General features: G+C 49.9%; 1 protein-coding gene across 1 annotated transcript in view; it reads right to left on the bottom strand.

Moving 5' to 3' along the window:
- Positions 1 to 560: 560 nt before the first annotated feature.
- Positions 561 to 17,201, bottom strand: part of NTSR2 (neurotensin receptor 2) — a 35,750-nt gene continuing 19,109 nt past the window's right edge. The window contains 6 exon segments of the mRNA XM_024737714.1: positions 561 to 615; positions 1,284 to 1,402; positions 1,404 to 1,581; positions 2,568 to 2,658; positions 4,257 to 4,506; positions 9,435 to 10,087. Coding sequence (XP_024593482.1) covers positions 561 to 615; positions 1,284 to 1,402; positions 1,404 to 1,581; positions 2,568 to 2,658; positions 4,257 to 4,506; positions 9,435 to 10,087 — 1,346 coding nt within the window.

Below are 17,201 nucleotides of genomic sequence, written 5' to 3'. Positions count from 1 at the left end.
AATGTGTGTGCACGTGATGTGTGTGTGATGTGTCTGTGTGACTGTTTGCCCGTGATGTGTGTGCACGGGTGCTGGTTCCAGGACTGGGGACCAGGGTGAGTGACGGACGGAGTTCAGGGAAACATCAGCACAGTTCATCAGAGAGAACCTTTTTTCTTTTTAAATTTTATTTATTTATTTATTTTTGGCCGCGTTGGGTCTTTGTTGCTGCGCGCGAGCTTTCTCTAGTTGTGGCGAGCGGGGGCTACTCTCGGTCGCGGTGCGCGGCTTCTCATTGCGGTGGCTTCTGTTGTTGCGGAGCACGGACTCTAGGCGCGTGGGCTTCAGTAGTTGCGGCGCACGGGCTTAGCTCCTCCGCGGCATGTGGGATCTTCCCGGACCAGGGCTCAACCCGTGTCCCCTGCATTGGCAGGTGGATTCTTAACCACTGCGCCGCCGGGGAAGCCCCAGAAACCTTTTCTTGGTCCGTCTGCTCTGCGCTTCACTTTTCTCTTCCTGCCCCTTTGCAGATCTGTGGCTTCAATGGCGACAGACAGGAAAACCACCCTTTCCCTCTGGGCTCAGGCCTCACAAGCCTTCAGGAGCAAGGCTGGCCGCGTCAAGCAGTACTTGGCCCTGTGCAGGCAGGAGAGGGGCTGAGGCCTGCGGGGAAATGGAGGGAGCCTGCTCTGACAAAAAGAATGGAAATGCAACCTTTCCGAACACTGCTGGCCAGAGCACGTCTGTGGGGCTGTTCTCCAGAGCAGGCAGCCCTGCCGTCATCCCACGGCTGCACCGGCCACCTCACGTCAGGCAGACACACAGGTCCGAGGCCAGAGAGGGCAGCTGGTGACTCCAGGCTCTCTAGGGCCCACAGAACGCTCCTGCTGGGGTGAACGGCTGCTCCCTTACTTGGAGCGACTGGACGATTTTACTACAGCTCATGTGATCTAACAAGGCAGTCAGCTCTGGGCACTGTTGGTTTGTCATTTGCAGAAATTCAGGAGAGCAGAGAAACAGCAATAACAATAGTAATAATAATAGTCATAACAAAAGCAACAAAAAGAATGCCAGCGAAAGTATATTCTTTATTACGCACCAGGCACTGTGCTAGGCGTTTACTCTTCAGACAACAGGAAAGATGGGTATTATTCGTCTCCATCGCACAGACGAGGAGACTGAGGCTAAGAGGTGTAAGTGACTCGCCTGCGGGTACACAGCTGGTGAGTGGCAGAGCTGGGGGTCCCTGCAGGTCCGCCTGACTGCATGGCTTGAGTTATTAGTGATGACATTGCTCCTCTGACTGCTGGATGGCTGTGCAGTCAGTGTTACTCTTCTCATTCTTCAATTTGATCCAGGCCAGGATTCCTGGGGGAGCCCCAGGGCCGGATGCTGTATCCACTAGGACGGGGCTCCGGGGCCCCTGGGGGGAATGGCTCCGTGGGGTGGTGCTCTCGACACAGGGAGCTGAGGGCTTCCAGGAAGAGTTTTCTGAAGGAGGAGGAGGACACAGCATTGTACAGCACAGGGGTCACCGCCGAGCTGACGTAGGAAAGCGTGTTGGTCACCATGTAGAAGTAGTGATAGAAATCGTAGAGCTTGCTGGAGGAGAAACCCGGAAGGCAGGTTAGAGGGCCTGCCGCCTGCCCGTGGCATCCTCCCCTTGCTGCTGGGAGTGTCTCCCCTTCCACACGGCTGCGTGAGGAAGGCCTGCTTCCTGCTATCGGGAAGCTCAGTGTGAATTCAAGAGACGTTCCGTCACACCAGCTGCCCTTGGCTCACCTGCCCCACCCAGCCTTTGAGTCCCTGTGCCTGGTTGCCCGGCCCGGTCACCTGCGCAGTGAAGGGCACACCTGCCGGTGGATGGGGGCCACTGGCCAGCCCGCTGAGACATGGGCCTCATGCTGCCAGGTGTGGTCAAGGAGATGTGGCTTCACTAAGAGGAGAAAGTCCTGAGAAGCTGTGCCCCTTGTCGCCGTGGGAAGGGCTGTGTGTGTGCATGTGTGTGCACGTGGGGGTCGGAGGGGGGCACTAGCAGCTCTCGAGAAGGAGCCATCTGTTGACACAGCTATCTCCTTGGAGGCCACGTGGGATCTCTCTCCTCTCAGATGTTTGACTTTCCTTTATGATCGAGGCATAGTGATTTCCAAAAGGAAGATAAGGGATTCTCTGCTTTGCTTTTCTCCAGTTGTGTCATAAAAAGGGTGTGCATGGTTTGGTCTCTAAGGGGCCTCTGTTAACTCATGGAATCACAGCTCTGAGCCTTCTTCCCTCTCTCCTTGTAAGAACATGGCCTTTTCCCCGCCCCCTACCTGTAGGCCGCCCTCCGTCCTGCCATCTCCGTCAGGATGCCCATAACCCTGACTACCACTCACATGGCCTGACCAGTTCAGAGAGGTTTCCGGATGATGCTCTGTTCCCCACCCTGAGCTGGGAGCTTTTGGGATAACAGACTGGGCAGGACCGGATAGAATGGAGGCCAGAGTTCTGGGGAACCCAGCAACTGGGGGTCCCTCCGGAGAGCAGAGGCAGCCCTGGCCCCGCCCGGCTGCCCCTCCCTGTGTGCTGGGGCTCCTCCCCTCACTCACTCCGTCCACCCGTTGTCAGGGACGTAGCAGTACATGAGCCTGCGGGCGTGGTACGGCATCCAGCAGACGACATACACAGCCACGATGGCTCCTGCAGGACCGGAGAGAGACAGACAGACAGGAAACACGTAACAGTTACACCATCTCTGGGGAGGAAGCTGCCCAAGGTGACAAGAGCATTTCCCTTGAAATTGCTCCTGGAGCCTAGGGGTTGGAAGGGGACTTTGAGGTTATCTGACACACCCTTACCTGGATCTGTTCCCAAACCTGGTGTTACCCTGTCCTCTGAGTGAATGTCCACTTTAATCCTGACCTGTCCACTGACATGCTTCTAGAAACTGCTACAATATCTATAAGCTCCTGGTCACTAGAAAATACTCCCAACTCAGGGCTAGATATTCCCACTTTGTCTGACTGCAGAGACAACAGAACTCAAATGTCCTTCTACCTTATAAGGCCTCTCCCTCTTCTGTCCCTTTTTCTGATTGATTGATGGCACCACCGCCCATGTGGCACTCACATCGTAAGCCACAGAGTCTTCTTCTTTCTCCATTACCCCCGAGATCCAATCTATTACAGAGCAACTCCCTCTCCATTCCTTCCTCACTTCCACTGTGCCCACCCTAGGGGCCCATATCTTCCCTCCACCGGATTATGACGGCAGTCTCGTAAGTGGCTCCATTGTCCCTAACCTTCTACCTCTTCCTTTCCTTTCTTCTACTCCTGCCCTGAATGGCAAACCCGTTCTCTAATCCACTGTGGCCCCTGCACCAGCAGCGCCCACCTCAGCTGGGAGCTTGTGAGAAATGTAAATTCTCAGGCACATCCCAGGCCGGCTGAATCAGAATCTCTGGGTTGGGGGCCAGTGGGCTGCGTCTTACAACTGTCCACATCATTCCTGTGCACACAGAAGTTTGAGAAGCAAACTTCTCAAACTTGGAGAGCCTGTTCTCTAAGACTGCCGAGCACATATATCTCAAGAGCAGCTCTGGACACCAGCTCTTGCCATGACGGCCCGTTGTCTATGGAAGGAAATCCAGGCCTTTCATGTGCTGCCTCTGTTACTTGTCACATCACATTGCACTTGGCTCCTATATTTTGGTCCTGCCCACAAGACCGTGGCACTGATGACAGAGGAGACCCTCTCCCTTACTCCATCCTCCCAGACCGTCGTGAGTTCCTGGATCACAGCAGGTGCTTGGAAAGACCTCTGTTTCCCTGTGCCTTTAAAGTTGCCCTTACAAAGCCAGGTTTGCCCAGATATGTAGAAAAGCAAACACACTGATCGATGTCACATTAGGAACAGCAGAGAGTTAGTGGAGAGCTGGATTTGGAGACCCAGCTGGTTTGAGTCCACTGTTCCTGGTCTGTGGATCCTTAACTACCTTTGCTCCTTGCGTCCGTCTGTATGGCCAGACTCCCTGAGAAGCAGCCAGACATCTGCTTGTCTTTGGGTACCACTCCCTGGATCAGACTGGGGGGTTCACGTGCACAGTTCCCATTCTTTCCTTTAATTCTACTGCTGCACCTTACAGAAGCCTATTGGTGATTATATAACTCCCCGGGGCAAAGAGAAAAATGAGGGCTGGAGGGGGGCAGTAACTTGCTCAAGGTCACGTGGCCAGGTGTTGGCGGAGGCAGCCCTGGATCCGGCCCTTCCCCTCTGGGCGGTGTTACCGGGCACTTAACTGAGAACTTGGATGCTGCGCTGGAGGCCACGGATCCGGCGGGAGTCCTTGTGTCTCACCAGGGCGGCCTGGCCTCCCAGGGCCAGTGTCCTCCTCTCCTCGCTCATTAGCTTCAGGTGGCTGGGGGCGGAGCTGCCTGTGGCAGAAGGGGATGGCCCCTGGGAGCAGAGGGCCTCCAGGTGGCTCACGGTGACCCCGCTGAGGAAAGCAGTTAATGCCAAGGGGAGCACAAAGGACGCCAGCACATTCACCTGGAAAATGTAATTCCAGAGGTTATGGAGGTATCACCAAGGCTCAGTGATACTCTGGTCATCAGGCCGGGCCCAGGGGCCCAGGAATGTGTAGCAGCAGGAGTGGGGGGTGGCAGGCGTGTGGTGACAGCAGGCTTACAAGAGGAAGTCGAGAAAATCCTCAGAAAGTAAGGAGAGAGCAATGAAAATGGAAGAGAAAAGATAAGAAAATTTGGGACGTTTAGGATGCTCACCATCTAAATAATAGCCGTTCCAGAAAGAAAAAGAATAGAGAAAATATAACAACAACATCGAAACACACGACCAAAACCACGTTTACGAAAGATTTCCCAAAATGGAGGAATGTGAGCTTCTAGACCGAAATTATAACAACAACATCGAAACACACGACCAAAACCACGTTTACGAAAGATTTCCCAAAATGGAGGAATGTGAGCTTCTAGACCGAAATTATAACAACAACATCGAAACACACGACCAAAACCACGTTTACGAAAGATTTCCCAAAATGGAGGAATGTGAGCTTCTAGACCGAAATTATAACAACAACATCGAAACACACGACCAAAACCGCGTTTAAGGAAGATTTCCCAAAAGGGAGGAATGTGAGCTTCTAGACTGAAATTATAACAACAACATCGAAACACACGACCAAAACCACGTTTAAGGAAGATTTCCCAAAATGAAGGAATATGAGCTTCTAGGCTGAAAAGCATTTGGCTACTCAGAACAATGAATGAAAATAAATCCATGTCAGGGCGTGTTCTTAGGAATTTTAGTGCCTGGAGATAAAGTCTTGAAAGCTTCCGAAGGGATAAAATGGCACATACAAAGGATGGGGTACCAGAATGTCATTATACTCACTCAAAACAACAGTGGAAGAAGCTAGAAAACAAGAGTGATGTGTCACAATCTGTGAGGAAGTCGATTTCCATCTTATAACTTTCTGCCCAGCCATATTATGAGAAACGCAAGGATAAAATGAAACATTTTCAGACATGCAAATTCTTAAAAATTTTTTTACCTTCTACGAACTTTCAGGCCACAGGAGGTTACAAGAGCATATGTTCCATCAAAATAAGGTTATGAACAAATACAGAGGGGGAGACCTGGGATCCCCAAATCAGTGTCCCACAGAGGAGCAGAGAGATGGGGTGGCATTGGCAAGGTGCCAGCTCTGCACCCAGTGAGGCTGGAGCAGAAGACAGGGCTCTAGGGATGATTGAAGAAGACAAGATGAAGCTGGTAGATTACCTCATGGGTCTGAACATATTGAAATGGTATTTATACTTCTGGTAGAGAAGGAAAAATGAGTTAGGAATAGATGGGAAACTAAGCAAATGAGAAGGGAAAAAAAGGCTATTCATTTATTAACTGCAAGGAAAACAAATACTGGAGATAATATTGTAATATTGGAAAGGACAAAAACCAAAAATATACAACCTGGCTCATCAGTGAAGAATTTTACATAGTCACAATAAAATAAATATTGACCATGAATCTAACCAAATACCATGACATAATGATACTGAAAGGATGGTGAGAGGAAGTGTGTGTGAACATGGGGTGTGGAGGGCAGGGATGGGAATGTAAAAGAATGACGTATTCATCTTCTACAGGTACAAGTCAGTGGATAAACTTAAGGCTGACGGATAAAGCAGGCGTATTCTTTGGAAAATGTAGGCAAAATGTAGCGGGAGTTATGTAAGAGTGGATGGTGGTTGCCTCCAGATCAGAGACTAGAAATCAGAGCATGGAGGAACAGAAAGGGAGCAGCTGTTCAACTTTATATACCTTGTGTTTTAAATGTTTAATTTTTCAAATTCAAAATACATGTGTTGTAGGGTTTTCTCCTCCTCAGTTCTTTCCCTCTGCAAACATTGAAAAAAAATGAAACATTTTAATAGCACTTGAAAATCAGTGCAGAAAAAATGGGGACTTCCCTGGCAGTCCGGTGGTTAGGACTCTGCTTTTCTACCGCAGGGGGCATGGGTTCCATCCCGATCGGGGAACTAAGGTCCTGCAATTGTGCGGCCAGAACGACAACAAAAAATCATCACAAAATATCTCAATTGGGTGCTGCACCTTTTTAAGGAGTTATCATTCAGGCTTTTTTCACCTTAATGCATGCTTACAAGTCAGCAACACCTAGAGAAAAATAAAACACTGTACATGACAATCATTTTAAGTTTGTTGTGGAACCAAACAGGTTTTTATTGACAATATACTTACTATCAAACTGTAACTTTAGTACCAGTCAAGACAGAAATTGAAGGTAAAACATATATTCATAAGTTAGTGATTAATCTTTGGCACCTTTGAGATCTTTCTAGAAGAACTATCAAGGCATACCTGGAGATATTGCGGGTTTGGTTCCAGACCACTGCAATAAAGTGAATATTGCAATAAATTCAAGTCACACGAATTTTTTTGTTTCCTAGTGCATATAAAAGTTATGTTTACCCTATACTGTAGTCTATTAAGTATGGAATAGCATGATGTCTAAAAAAAACAATGTACATACATTAATGTAAAAACACTCTATTGCTAAAATTTGCTAACCATCACCTGAGCCTTCAGTGTGTCATAAACTTTATTGCTGTCATAATCTTTATTTGAAATATTGCGAGAATTACCAAAATATGGCACAGACATGAAATGAGCAAATGCTACTGGAAAAATGGTGCTGATAGACTTGCTCAACTCAGCGTTGCCACAAACCTTCAATTTGTAAAAAACACAGTAAAGCCAAGAGCAATAAAACAAGGTAAGCCCTTGCAGCTTTTTCTACTTTCAAAAACTCTGAGCATTTTCCTTGGTCAAAAAGCATTGACTCATGTGGGTAATGAATCAACTCACTGATAAGACACTAAAAAGAAAGCTGGACCAAAATAATTTGAGTCTGGTTGTTCTGTTGTGTTAACACAGGCTGTACATCTCAAATGAAACATTTTTGACATACACCATTTGTCAAACAACACTGGTACACTGAAAGAATTCACTACATATAATGTCAAAAGCTTGGCCCGCGAACACTTTATGGCTTTCATTGCATTTGTTGGTCCGTACCAGTAAAGCAAACGTTGAAAGTAGCATATCTGCAGCACAAACATTGCTTGACACTTTTTTTTTTTTTTTTTGCCGTACGCGGGCCTCTCACTGTTGTGGCCTCTCCCGTTGCGGAGCACAGGCTCCGGACGCGCAGGCTCAGCGGCCATGGCTCACGGGCCCAGCCGCTCCACGTTATGCGGGATCTTCCCGGACTGGGGCACGAACCCGTGTCCCCTGCATCGGCAAGCGGACTCTCAACCACTGCACCACCAGGGAAGCCCCTGCTTGACACTTTTTTCTCTCTCAGGCCTAACTCCAATATAAGTACAGCCTGGAAGCCACTACCCCAGTCTGTGAAGCGTGGTAGAACTTGACAACCAGGTCTTTTGAGCCTGGGGTTGTTAGTCCATTGTCGGGGGGCCACACCAGTGTGCAGCGGGAACCAGGCAGTCAGGCCTTGGGCAGAAGCAGCAGTGCACTGACTGTTCTGCTGACTGATTCCCTGCAGCTCACAATCTGGAGGCAGCTGGGACGCTGGGAGGTAGATGAGTGTCCCGTGCTGCCCCGTGGCCGGGATGTGCTTGGGCCAGGGCTGGGGCAGGCAGCAAGCATGTGGGCAGACCGCTGAGGTCTGAGGTCACAATTAGTCCACCTGATGCAGTGCTAGGAGGGGCCACTCCCACTGTTGTCAGTGGCCTCCGTTATTCTGACTGCTGTCTTGATTCCCTGCAGGACCAGTTCCATTAGTATGGTTACTGTTGGTGGGTTTTGGTGTTTGTTGTTTTGGTCTCCTTTACCATCAGGTCCAGACTGGGGTAAGGAATTTGACAACTTGCAAAAATGTCTGATATAGGAAGTGTATTTTTTAAAAATTAAGGATCCTGCCTAGCCGGCTTTGAGTAATTCTCCTGATAGGGACCATAGTAAGCCACTTTGAAAGCAAGTGGAATGCTTTCTTATTGGGTTTAACTTCACATTTTTCCATATTCTCAGTAAGGCTGCAGTGGATATATGTATTTCTTTTGAAACGCTTCATTAATGTTGAATGTCCAGGCCTCTTTTTATGTCTGCACAACGTCCCAGTAAACTAGTTGTTCTTTCATGTTCCTGTCATGGGGCTAAAGATGACTAGTTTTGGTGATAATAAAAAAGCAGAAGCCTAGGGTGGGTCATGAAATCTATATTTTTACCTGCTCACAGGGTAATTCTTATACCCCATCACATTTTTTTGCTCACCACTCCTGCAAGAGTGGGAAGCCTTCAGAGTTAATTTTGAATTCAAACCTGGACTTCTTTTTCTTTATTATTTTTTTTTTATTGAGGTATAGTTGATTTACAATACTGTGTTAATTTGAGGTATACAGCAAAGTGATTCAGTTATACATACATACATATTTTTTAAAATTTTCCATATAGGTTATTACAAGATGTTGAATATAGTTCCCTGTGCTATACAGCAAATCCTTGTTGCTTACCTATTTCATATATAGTAGTTTTTATCTGTTAGTTGCATACTCCTAATTTATCCCTCTCCCCTCCCTTTCCCTTTTGGTAACCATAAATTTTTCTATGTCTGAGAGTCTGTTTCTGTTTTGCATATATATTCATTTGTATTATGTTTTAGATTTCACATATATGCGATATCATATAATATGTGTCTTTCTCTGGCTTAACTTCATTTAGTATGATAATCTCTAGGTCCATCCATGTTGCTGCAAATGGCAATATTTCATTCTTGTTTGGACTTCTCTTAGTGTTTCACTTTAGCCAAGTCTCTCCACAAGTCCTTTGTAAAATGGGGCAATGAGACCCAACTTTCCGACTGGTCTCCAGTATGAGAGATGAAAACAGGCTGTAGGGTCGCCCCTCCCGCTTACCTGGATGAAGACCTGCAGCGTGGTACGGCTCACCAGCACGGTGCACACGCGTGAGGCGGGCTCCGGCTGCCCGCCGGCCGTCTCCAGCTCGTGCTTCTGCCCCATGACGATTGCCATGGGCAGAGCCAGGCCGAGCGAGGCGGCCCAGACGAGGGACAGCAGGAGGCGGGTCCTGCGCGGTGTCAACAGGCTTCGGGCGCGCAGGGGCTGGCAGACGGCCAGGCAGCGCTCGGAGCTCAGGCTGGCCACGCTGAGCACCGTGGCGTAGGCGCACAGCTCGCGCACGAAATAGGCGCGGCAGCCCAGGTCGCCGAAGACCCAGGGGTAGTGGAACCACACAAAGTTGTAGAGCTCCATGGGCACGCCGACCAGCAGCAGCAGCAGGGCGGAGAGCGCCAGGCTGAGCACGTGGCAGCGCAGGCGCCCGGGGGGCCCGGCCCGCGCCTTCAGCACCACGTGCGCGGACAGCGCATTGCCCGCAGTGCCCAGCGCGAAGATGAGCGAGTAGAGCGCGGTGAAGAGCACCTTGGCCCAGAGGCGCGTGTCCACGCCCAGTCGGGCGTCCAGGCCCAGCGCGGGGCCGGGGCTGGGTCCCGGGGGCCGCGGGCTGCTGGTCTCCACCCCGCTCCCGCTGCTGCACTCCCTCCCTCTCCCTGCCCGGAGACTGGGCGAGCTGCCCCGTCAGCCTGCGCCTCCTCCTCTCTGGGAACCTCCAGAACAGGAGGACACGCCCCGCGAAGGGTGCCCCCGAGCCAGCGCAGGACCGCGAGGGGAGGCCCGCTAGCCGCGCTCGCATTTCTCAGTTCAGCTCCACGCAGGAAACACGTGCTGGGTGGACGGTGGGCTCCTTTTGGGACCTGAGAGACATGCGTTGGGCCAGACGCCTGCACGTACTAGCTGTTTGACCTTGGGCAAGTTATTTTTTAACCCTCTCTCAACGCATTTAAAAAATATTACTGCAGAATCTCTGTGAAGTTGAAGTGGGTGAATCTGTGTGAAACTCTGCACTGCAGCATAAGTAGGCATCCCACACGTACTGCGTGCCCCTGCGCTGTGCTACTGTCTGTGTATATAGTCCCAAGGACAACTGATCAAGAATTTGCCCGCAGTTCAGCATTTTGCAGCCGTCATTCTTCTTGCTAAAGCACTCTTTCATCTTCTGTTAAAGGCTGTTTCAGTGCCGCACCGATAACCTCAAGGACTCCTTTGTCAGTGTCAGATGCCTCCTCATGATATCACGTTTCCCCAGTCCTTCAAGAATGTCGTTCTCATGGAGCAGTGTCAGCAAGGGAAAAGAAGTATGTTTCGCGTGTTTCAAAACCTTCCATTGGTCTCTTTCCTAAGCCCTTCTAGAACACCAGAATTTTACAACTGGAAGGCCCTAGTGGAGGCTTTCTTATCTCACCCTTAGCTCCCCGGGCATTTAAGGCCAGAACCAGGTCTCCTGATTTTTTGTCTTCAGCAAAGTTGTTATGGCCCAGTGATATTTAATTCTTCCATTTGGATATATAACCTTACAGTCACTTTTGGGGCTAGGGCTTTTATATATATTTATATATATATATATATATATGTATATATAGTTTGAATTTTTAAAATATTTATTTATTTGGTTGCATGGGGTCTTAGTTGTGGCAGGCGGGCTCCTTAGTTGCAGCTCACCAGCTCCTTAATTGCAGCATGTGGCTCCTTAGTTGCGGCGTGAGAACTCTTAGTTGCGGCATGCATGTGCGATCTAGTTTCCTGAACAGGGATCGAGCCCAGGCCCCCTAAATTGGGAGCACGAGTCTTATCCACTGTGCCACCAGGGCAGTCGCAACATATATGTTTTGAGTGGACACAATTCAGTCCATCACAAGGATTCCATACATATGAGTTTTAGACAAATTTTCTTTAAAGCAAATAACCAATATTAATAAATTTTTAACTTTTTACTGGGTTTCACATAGCTCAATCAGGCCTATAGGACCTGGAGAAGGGCAAGTTCCTGCTTCCCTTTGGACGAATTCTCCAAGGACTTAGTCTCCCAAGGTCTAGACTGGAAGAGTGGAAGGACCCCCGGGGTGGAGTCGGAAGAGGTGGGTCCAAGTCTCATCTCTGCTGTTCACTGGTTGTGTGTCTTGGACAGGCCTCCTGTCTCTCTTAGCCTAGTTTACTCTCTGAAAAGGAGGAATGAAAAATACTATGATCTGTTTTTCTTATCTCTTTGGGTTAGAGCACAGAGCAGATAGGAATCTTCAGGGCTGGAGTTCCCAGGCTGTCACTGCAAGGAGTTAAATTCTTAACTCTTTTGAGGTAAAGAAGCTCCAAGAAAAAGGGGGCAGTCTCTGGTTTTTCATTTGTGGTGCTATTGGGGGTGAGTCCGTTTTCCAGGACACACCATCAAAGACATGAAGAGGTATTGTTACCTTTTAAGGACAGTTCTAGGCAAGCATCCCGTGTCATGTAGAAAGAGGAGAATTTCCTTCATATCTTCTGTGGTTGGGCCTCTCCAGCCAGGTCAGAGGAGGACGGTGAAATGCAGTTAACGAGTGAGTAGGAAGATTCAGCACCAGTGACGCACCCAGTGGCTTCCCCTTACAGATGTGTGCAGAGGGATTGCAGTTTCTCTCTTCACCCAGGGGGACAGAGGAGAATGACTGATGTGCCCTCTGGTTGTAGATCTCATGCATGGTCCCGCTAACCTGAAACTCTTCCTAGAGAGTGTATCTGTGTATAGATGCTCGGAGACTAGCGCTTTCTTCTTCAATACCCACGAGAACTTACTTTTGCCTCTGAATACAAACATCACTTGTGTCAAGATTGGTTTCAGCCTGTATTGCAAGACTCTGATCCTTGATATCCCCCACTGTCTATGTTAGAATCAAAATCTTGGGGCTTCCCTGGTGGCGCAGCGGTTAAGAATCTGCCTGCCAGGGCGGGTGACACAGGTTCGAGCCCTGGTCCGGGAAGATCCCACATGCTGCGGAGCAACTAAGCCCGTGTGCCACAACTACTGAGCCTGCGCTCTAGAGCCTGCGAGCCACAACTACTGAGCCCGCGAGCTACAACTTCTGAGCCCGTGAGCTACAACTACTGAAGCCCGTGCGCCTAGAGCCCATGCTCTGCAACAAGAGAAGCCACCGCAATGAGAAGCCCATGCACCGCAACAAAGAGCAGCCCCCGCTCGCCACAACTACAGAAAGCCCACGCGCAGCAATGAAGACCCAAACGCAGCCAAAAATAAATAAATACAAATAAATAAAAGAAAGCTGCCTGCTGACTTAAAAAAAAAAAAGAATCAAAATCTTGGCTTTCCTGTTTAGCCACAGACCAGGCTTAATTCCCCCATCTCTAATTGTGCAGCAAATCATTCAGAACCACTCAGTGCTGGAGGGCGCTGCCAGGGGTGGGCAGTTACGGAAGGGCAGCAGTTCTGAGTCCAGGGATGCCAGAGGTGGAGTGTTGCTCTGCTCTGGGCTGTCCGGGCAGTAGTGTCAAGTATTGACAAGGCTTCCTGGCCAGGCAAGGGGGTCTCTGAGGCCAGGAGTCGGGGTTTTCTGCTTGCTTTGTTTGCTCAGGTTCCTGACTTTCTTGCCTGTTGCTTGTAGGATCCCATCCCGGGGGCTTCTGCTGTGGATTGAACTGTGTCCCCGGCTCCCCAACTGTTGAAGACTTAGTGACTGTATGTGGAGTGAGGAAGTAATTAGGGTTAAACGAGGTCATAAGGGTGATTAGTGTCCGTATAAGAGGAGACATCAGAGAGCTGCCTCCCTCCCTCTCTCTCTGTCTCTTTCTGTCTTTCTGCCACATGAGGACACAGTGAGGAGGAGATGTTCTGCAAGCCAGGAAGAGAGCTCCCACCAGGAGCCAAATCTGTTTGGCACCTGAGTCTTGGACTTGCAGCCTCCAGTACTGTGAGAAAATACATTTCTGCTGTTTAAGCCACCCAGCCTGTGGTATGCTGTTCTGTAGCTGGAGCAGACTAAGACAGTTTCCGATCCCTAATCAGCTTTTGGTCCTGATGCCGACAAATGACCCGGAGAGATTATTTGCTACTTGAACCTTGAAAAAAAGACAGTTAATTCCCTGTTTCCCTCACTCCAGGAGTGAGTTATGGTGGGGTTTTCTGACTCAGAGGAACAGAGTTTACTTTCATGAGAACAAGAGAGTCATTGTGTGTGTGTGTTTGTGTGTGTGGTGAGAGAGAGAGCGACACAGAGAGACACAGAGAGACAGAGAGAGGGAGGCAGAAGATATAACATATCCTGTGTAGCGTGACATATCCGCAGATTCGGACCTGGACACTTTGGAGGCCGATATCCTGCCTCATACACCTCAGGTCACTGATTCCCCTCCTGAGGGGCCTGGCCTCAGCCCCTCCCCTGGCTGGCCTAGGTCCTGCCACCACCCCCTACCAGTCTTCTTCACCCCTCCCCATATCCTTGCAAACAGCTCCCTTGTCAGGCCGTGACCCAGCTCCAGTCTCCCATCTGTTCTCAGCTACGACCTTGACCAATCTAGTGTATGTGCATGATAGAAGAGTGTTATCCAAAATATACACAGAATTCTTAACGCTCAGTTAGATGAAAAATGCGCCAGAGACCTCAACAGACACCTCACCAAAGAAGATATACAGATGGCAAATAGACGTAAAAAGTTGCTCCACATTATGTGTCATCAGGGAAATGCAAGTGAAAACAAACATGAACCACCATCAGACACCTACTAGAAAGGCCAAAATCTGGGACACTGACAGCACCAAATGCTGGAGAGGATGTGGAGCAACAGGAACGCTCATTCGTTGCTGGTGGGAATGCACAATGGTGCAGCCACTTTGGAAGACAGTTTGGTGGTTTCTTACAAAACTAAACATACTCCTACCATACAAGCCAGCAGCTGTGCTCCCTGGTGTTTATCCAAAGGAGCTGAAAATTTGTGTCCACACAAAAGCCCTCGCAGAGAGGTTTCTAGAAGCTTTATTTATAGTTGCAAAACTTAGAAGCAACCAAGATGACCTTCAGTAGGTGAGTGGATAAACTGTGGTGCATCCAGACACTGGAATATTATGAGGCACTAAAAAAAAATGAGCTCTCAAGTCATGAAAAGACACGGAGGGAGGGAGAGGTGACAGGCTGAGGACAGAGGACATTCATGGCAGTGAAACTCCTCTGTATGGTTCCCGTGGGGGTTACATGTCATTAGACATTTGTCAAAACCATAGAACGTGAAATACCAGGAGTGAACCTTGATGCAACTTATGGACTTTGAGTGATAATGATCTGTCAGTACAGGTTCACTGATTGTAAAAAATGTACCCCCCTGGTGTGGGATTTTGATAGTGGGGAAGGTTGTACATGTGTGGGAACAGGGACTCTATGGAAACTGTATTTTCAGCTCAATTTTGCTGTGAACCTAAACCGCTCTAAAAAATTGTTTATTAATTTTTAAAAAGCGGATGTGACTTTTTCACATGCTGGGTCACCCTCTACTGTGTGAGGTACTATTGGAGCTAAAGATGAGTAAGGCCTGGACCCTGTGTCTACAGTGGTTGACATAATGAGACATAAACTCACAGGTAACTCACCTGCCCCAGCGCACGCTAAGTGTCGGATAAGGGGAGTGGATGGTAAGGATTCTGAGCTCCACCTCTTCCTGGCCAGGGGAGCCCCTCTGAGTCTGTTTCATCTGGGAAATGACAACACCTAACCTTGGGACTTCGAGATGATATGTGTGAGAAAAGCACTTGGCTCATGGAAGAAATGTCAGTCCCAACCTCACATCCTTTTTCTCGAAGGTCAAAGCACGGAAACATCCTTATGGAGCAGAGAGATCAGGGAAGGCTCCATGGAGGAAGAATTCAGTTTGACCTGGGCCTAGAAAGTGGACACTTTTGGAAAGGCGTTCCAGGAAGGGGTCATAGCATGAGCTAAGGTTCAGAAATGGGAACATCCAAGGTGCTCTTGTGGGACCTCGCAGGAGACTCCCAGACCCTGGGCCTGGCCGTCTGGGAGAAAGGAGTGCCCTGTGCATTCTTGCAGCCAAGAGCATGCAGGGGCAGTGTTTCAGGGGAAATCCAGCATGGTCCTGGCCGTGGTCCCTTGGGGCAGCGAGGGAGTCCTCAGAAGCTCCAGTGGAGGACAAGTTGGAGAGTGTGGCCAACAGAAGTACAAAATAAAACAGAGCCTCCACTTCTTTGCCTGTAAAATGGAGCTATTAATACCCACCTCAAAGTTACTGTGACGATTAATAGTTGTTACGTCTTTTTTTTTTTTAATTTATTTACTTTTGGCTGTGTTGGGTCTTCGTTTCTGTGCGAGGGCTTTTTCTAGGTGTGGCGAGCGGGGGCCACTCTTCATCGCGGTGCGCAGGCCTCTCACGGTCACGGCCTCCCTTGTTGCGGAGCACAGGCTCCAGACGCGCAGGCTCAGTAGTTGTGGCTCACAGGCCCAGCCGCTCCGCAGCATGTGGGATTCTCCCAGACCAGGGCTCGAACCCGCACCCCCTGCATTGGCAGGCGGACTCCCAACCACTGCGCCACCAGGGAAGCCCAGTTGTTACGTCTTTTTGAGGGTCTGATACACTCCAGGCATTGTGTCAGGGGCTCTCTGAGCCTGGCCTCAGTATCCCCACAACAGCCCTATGATGGAGAGACTATTTTTATCCCTGTGTTTCCCAGATAAGGAAACAAAGGTTCTTAAAGGCCTGAGTCAGAACAGCTTCCGGGGGCCGAGTCAGCCCCAGGGCCCAGGTCTGTGTGACTCAGATGACGAGGCTCAGTCATCACATGGGGCTTCCGGGAGCCAAGTCAACATTCACGTCCCCATCTCTAGGCACACCAGTCAAGCCAGTGCTGGCTGTCAGCGGCCTGACGAGGCAGCAGGACACGCATCGGCCTGACCTCCCTGCCAACCGGGTTGAGAAACGCGCCTGGGCCCAGAGCCCCGAGGACCACGCCTACCCCGCTTGTTCACCCCAAGGCTCCACGTGATAGCGTCTCAGGATGGATGCAGTGACGCCGGTGTGCTGTGTGCAGGGTGACTGCTCCTGTGTGGCTCTGTGCATCTAGGCTAAATGTTCACCGTGACCAGGTATAACTATAGTCTTATCCCTCATTGGTCATGAGGTTCTCAAAATATCCCAACAGGATGAATTAAAACTAGTAAGAGTGGTGGGGACCCAGCTCAGTACAGATGTCTTAAAGTGTTATCTTCTCCCTTCCACTGAGGACATGTGGGAGCCATTCCAGGGGTGGGCTGGTGGGGGTCTCCCTACTTTTTCTGCTCTTCCCCAGTGGGAGGAAGGCCAGCGGTACAGTGTGACCGGGACCGTGGTGACCTGGGAATGCGGAAGCCGGGGGCTGAGGCCCTCCCTGCTCCTTACTAGGTGCAGCACTAGGGCAGCCACCGGCCCCAGCCTACAAAGGGAGGGCATTATACCCATCGTGTTAGATAGGACACGCCAGGCACCTTTCATGTGTTCGCCCATGCCGCTCTCAGCACAGCTCCGGATGGATTCCTTGTCAGGATCCCCTCCGGAGGGAAGGAGGAAGAAGAGTGAAGCGAGTGGAATGGGAGAAGGCCTGGCTGGGGAGGAGGGGAAGGACCAGAAAAGGTGTTTCTCGGCCCACGGAGCAGAGTTGGGAGACTTCAGGAGGTGGTTGGTCTTAGCGTCACAGGCTGTAGGAACAGCAGCTCTGGGGGACACATGGGGCGAGGGGACCCTCTGTGCTAAGAGTCAGGGAAGTTGTCTCCCTCAGTCCCTGTCAAACTGGATCGGAGCCTCTGC

This window comes from Neophocaena asiaeorientalis, unplaced genomic scaffold (assembly GCF_003031525.2).
Source record: "Neophocaena asiaeorientalis asiaeorientalis breed wild unplaced genomic scaffold, Neophocaena_asiaeorientalis_V1.1 scaffold396, whole genome shotgun sequence".
Lineage (NCBI taxonomy): Eukaryota > Metazoa > Chordata > Mammalia > Artiodactyla > Phocoenidae > Neophocaena > Neophocaena asiaeorientalis.
This window is presented reverse-complemented; position numbering and strand designations above follow the sequence as displayed.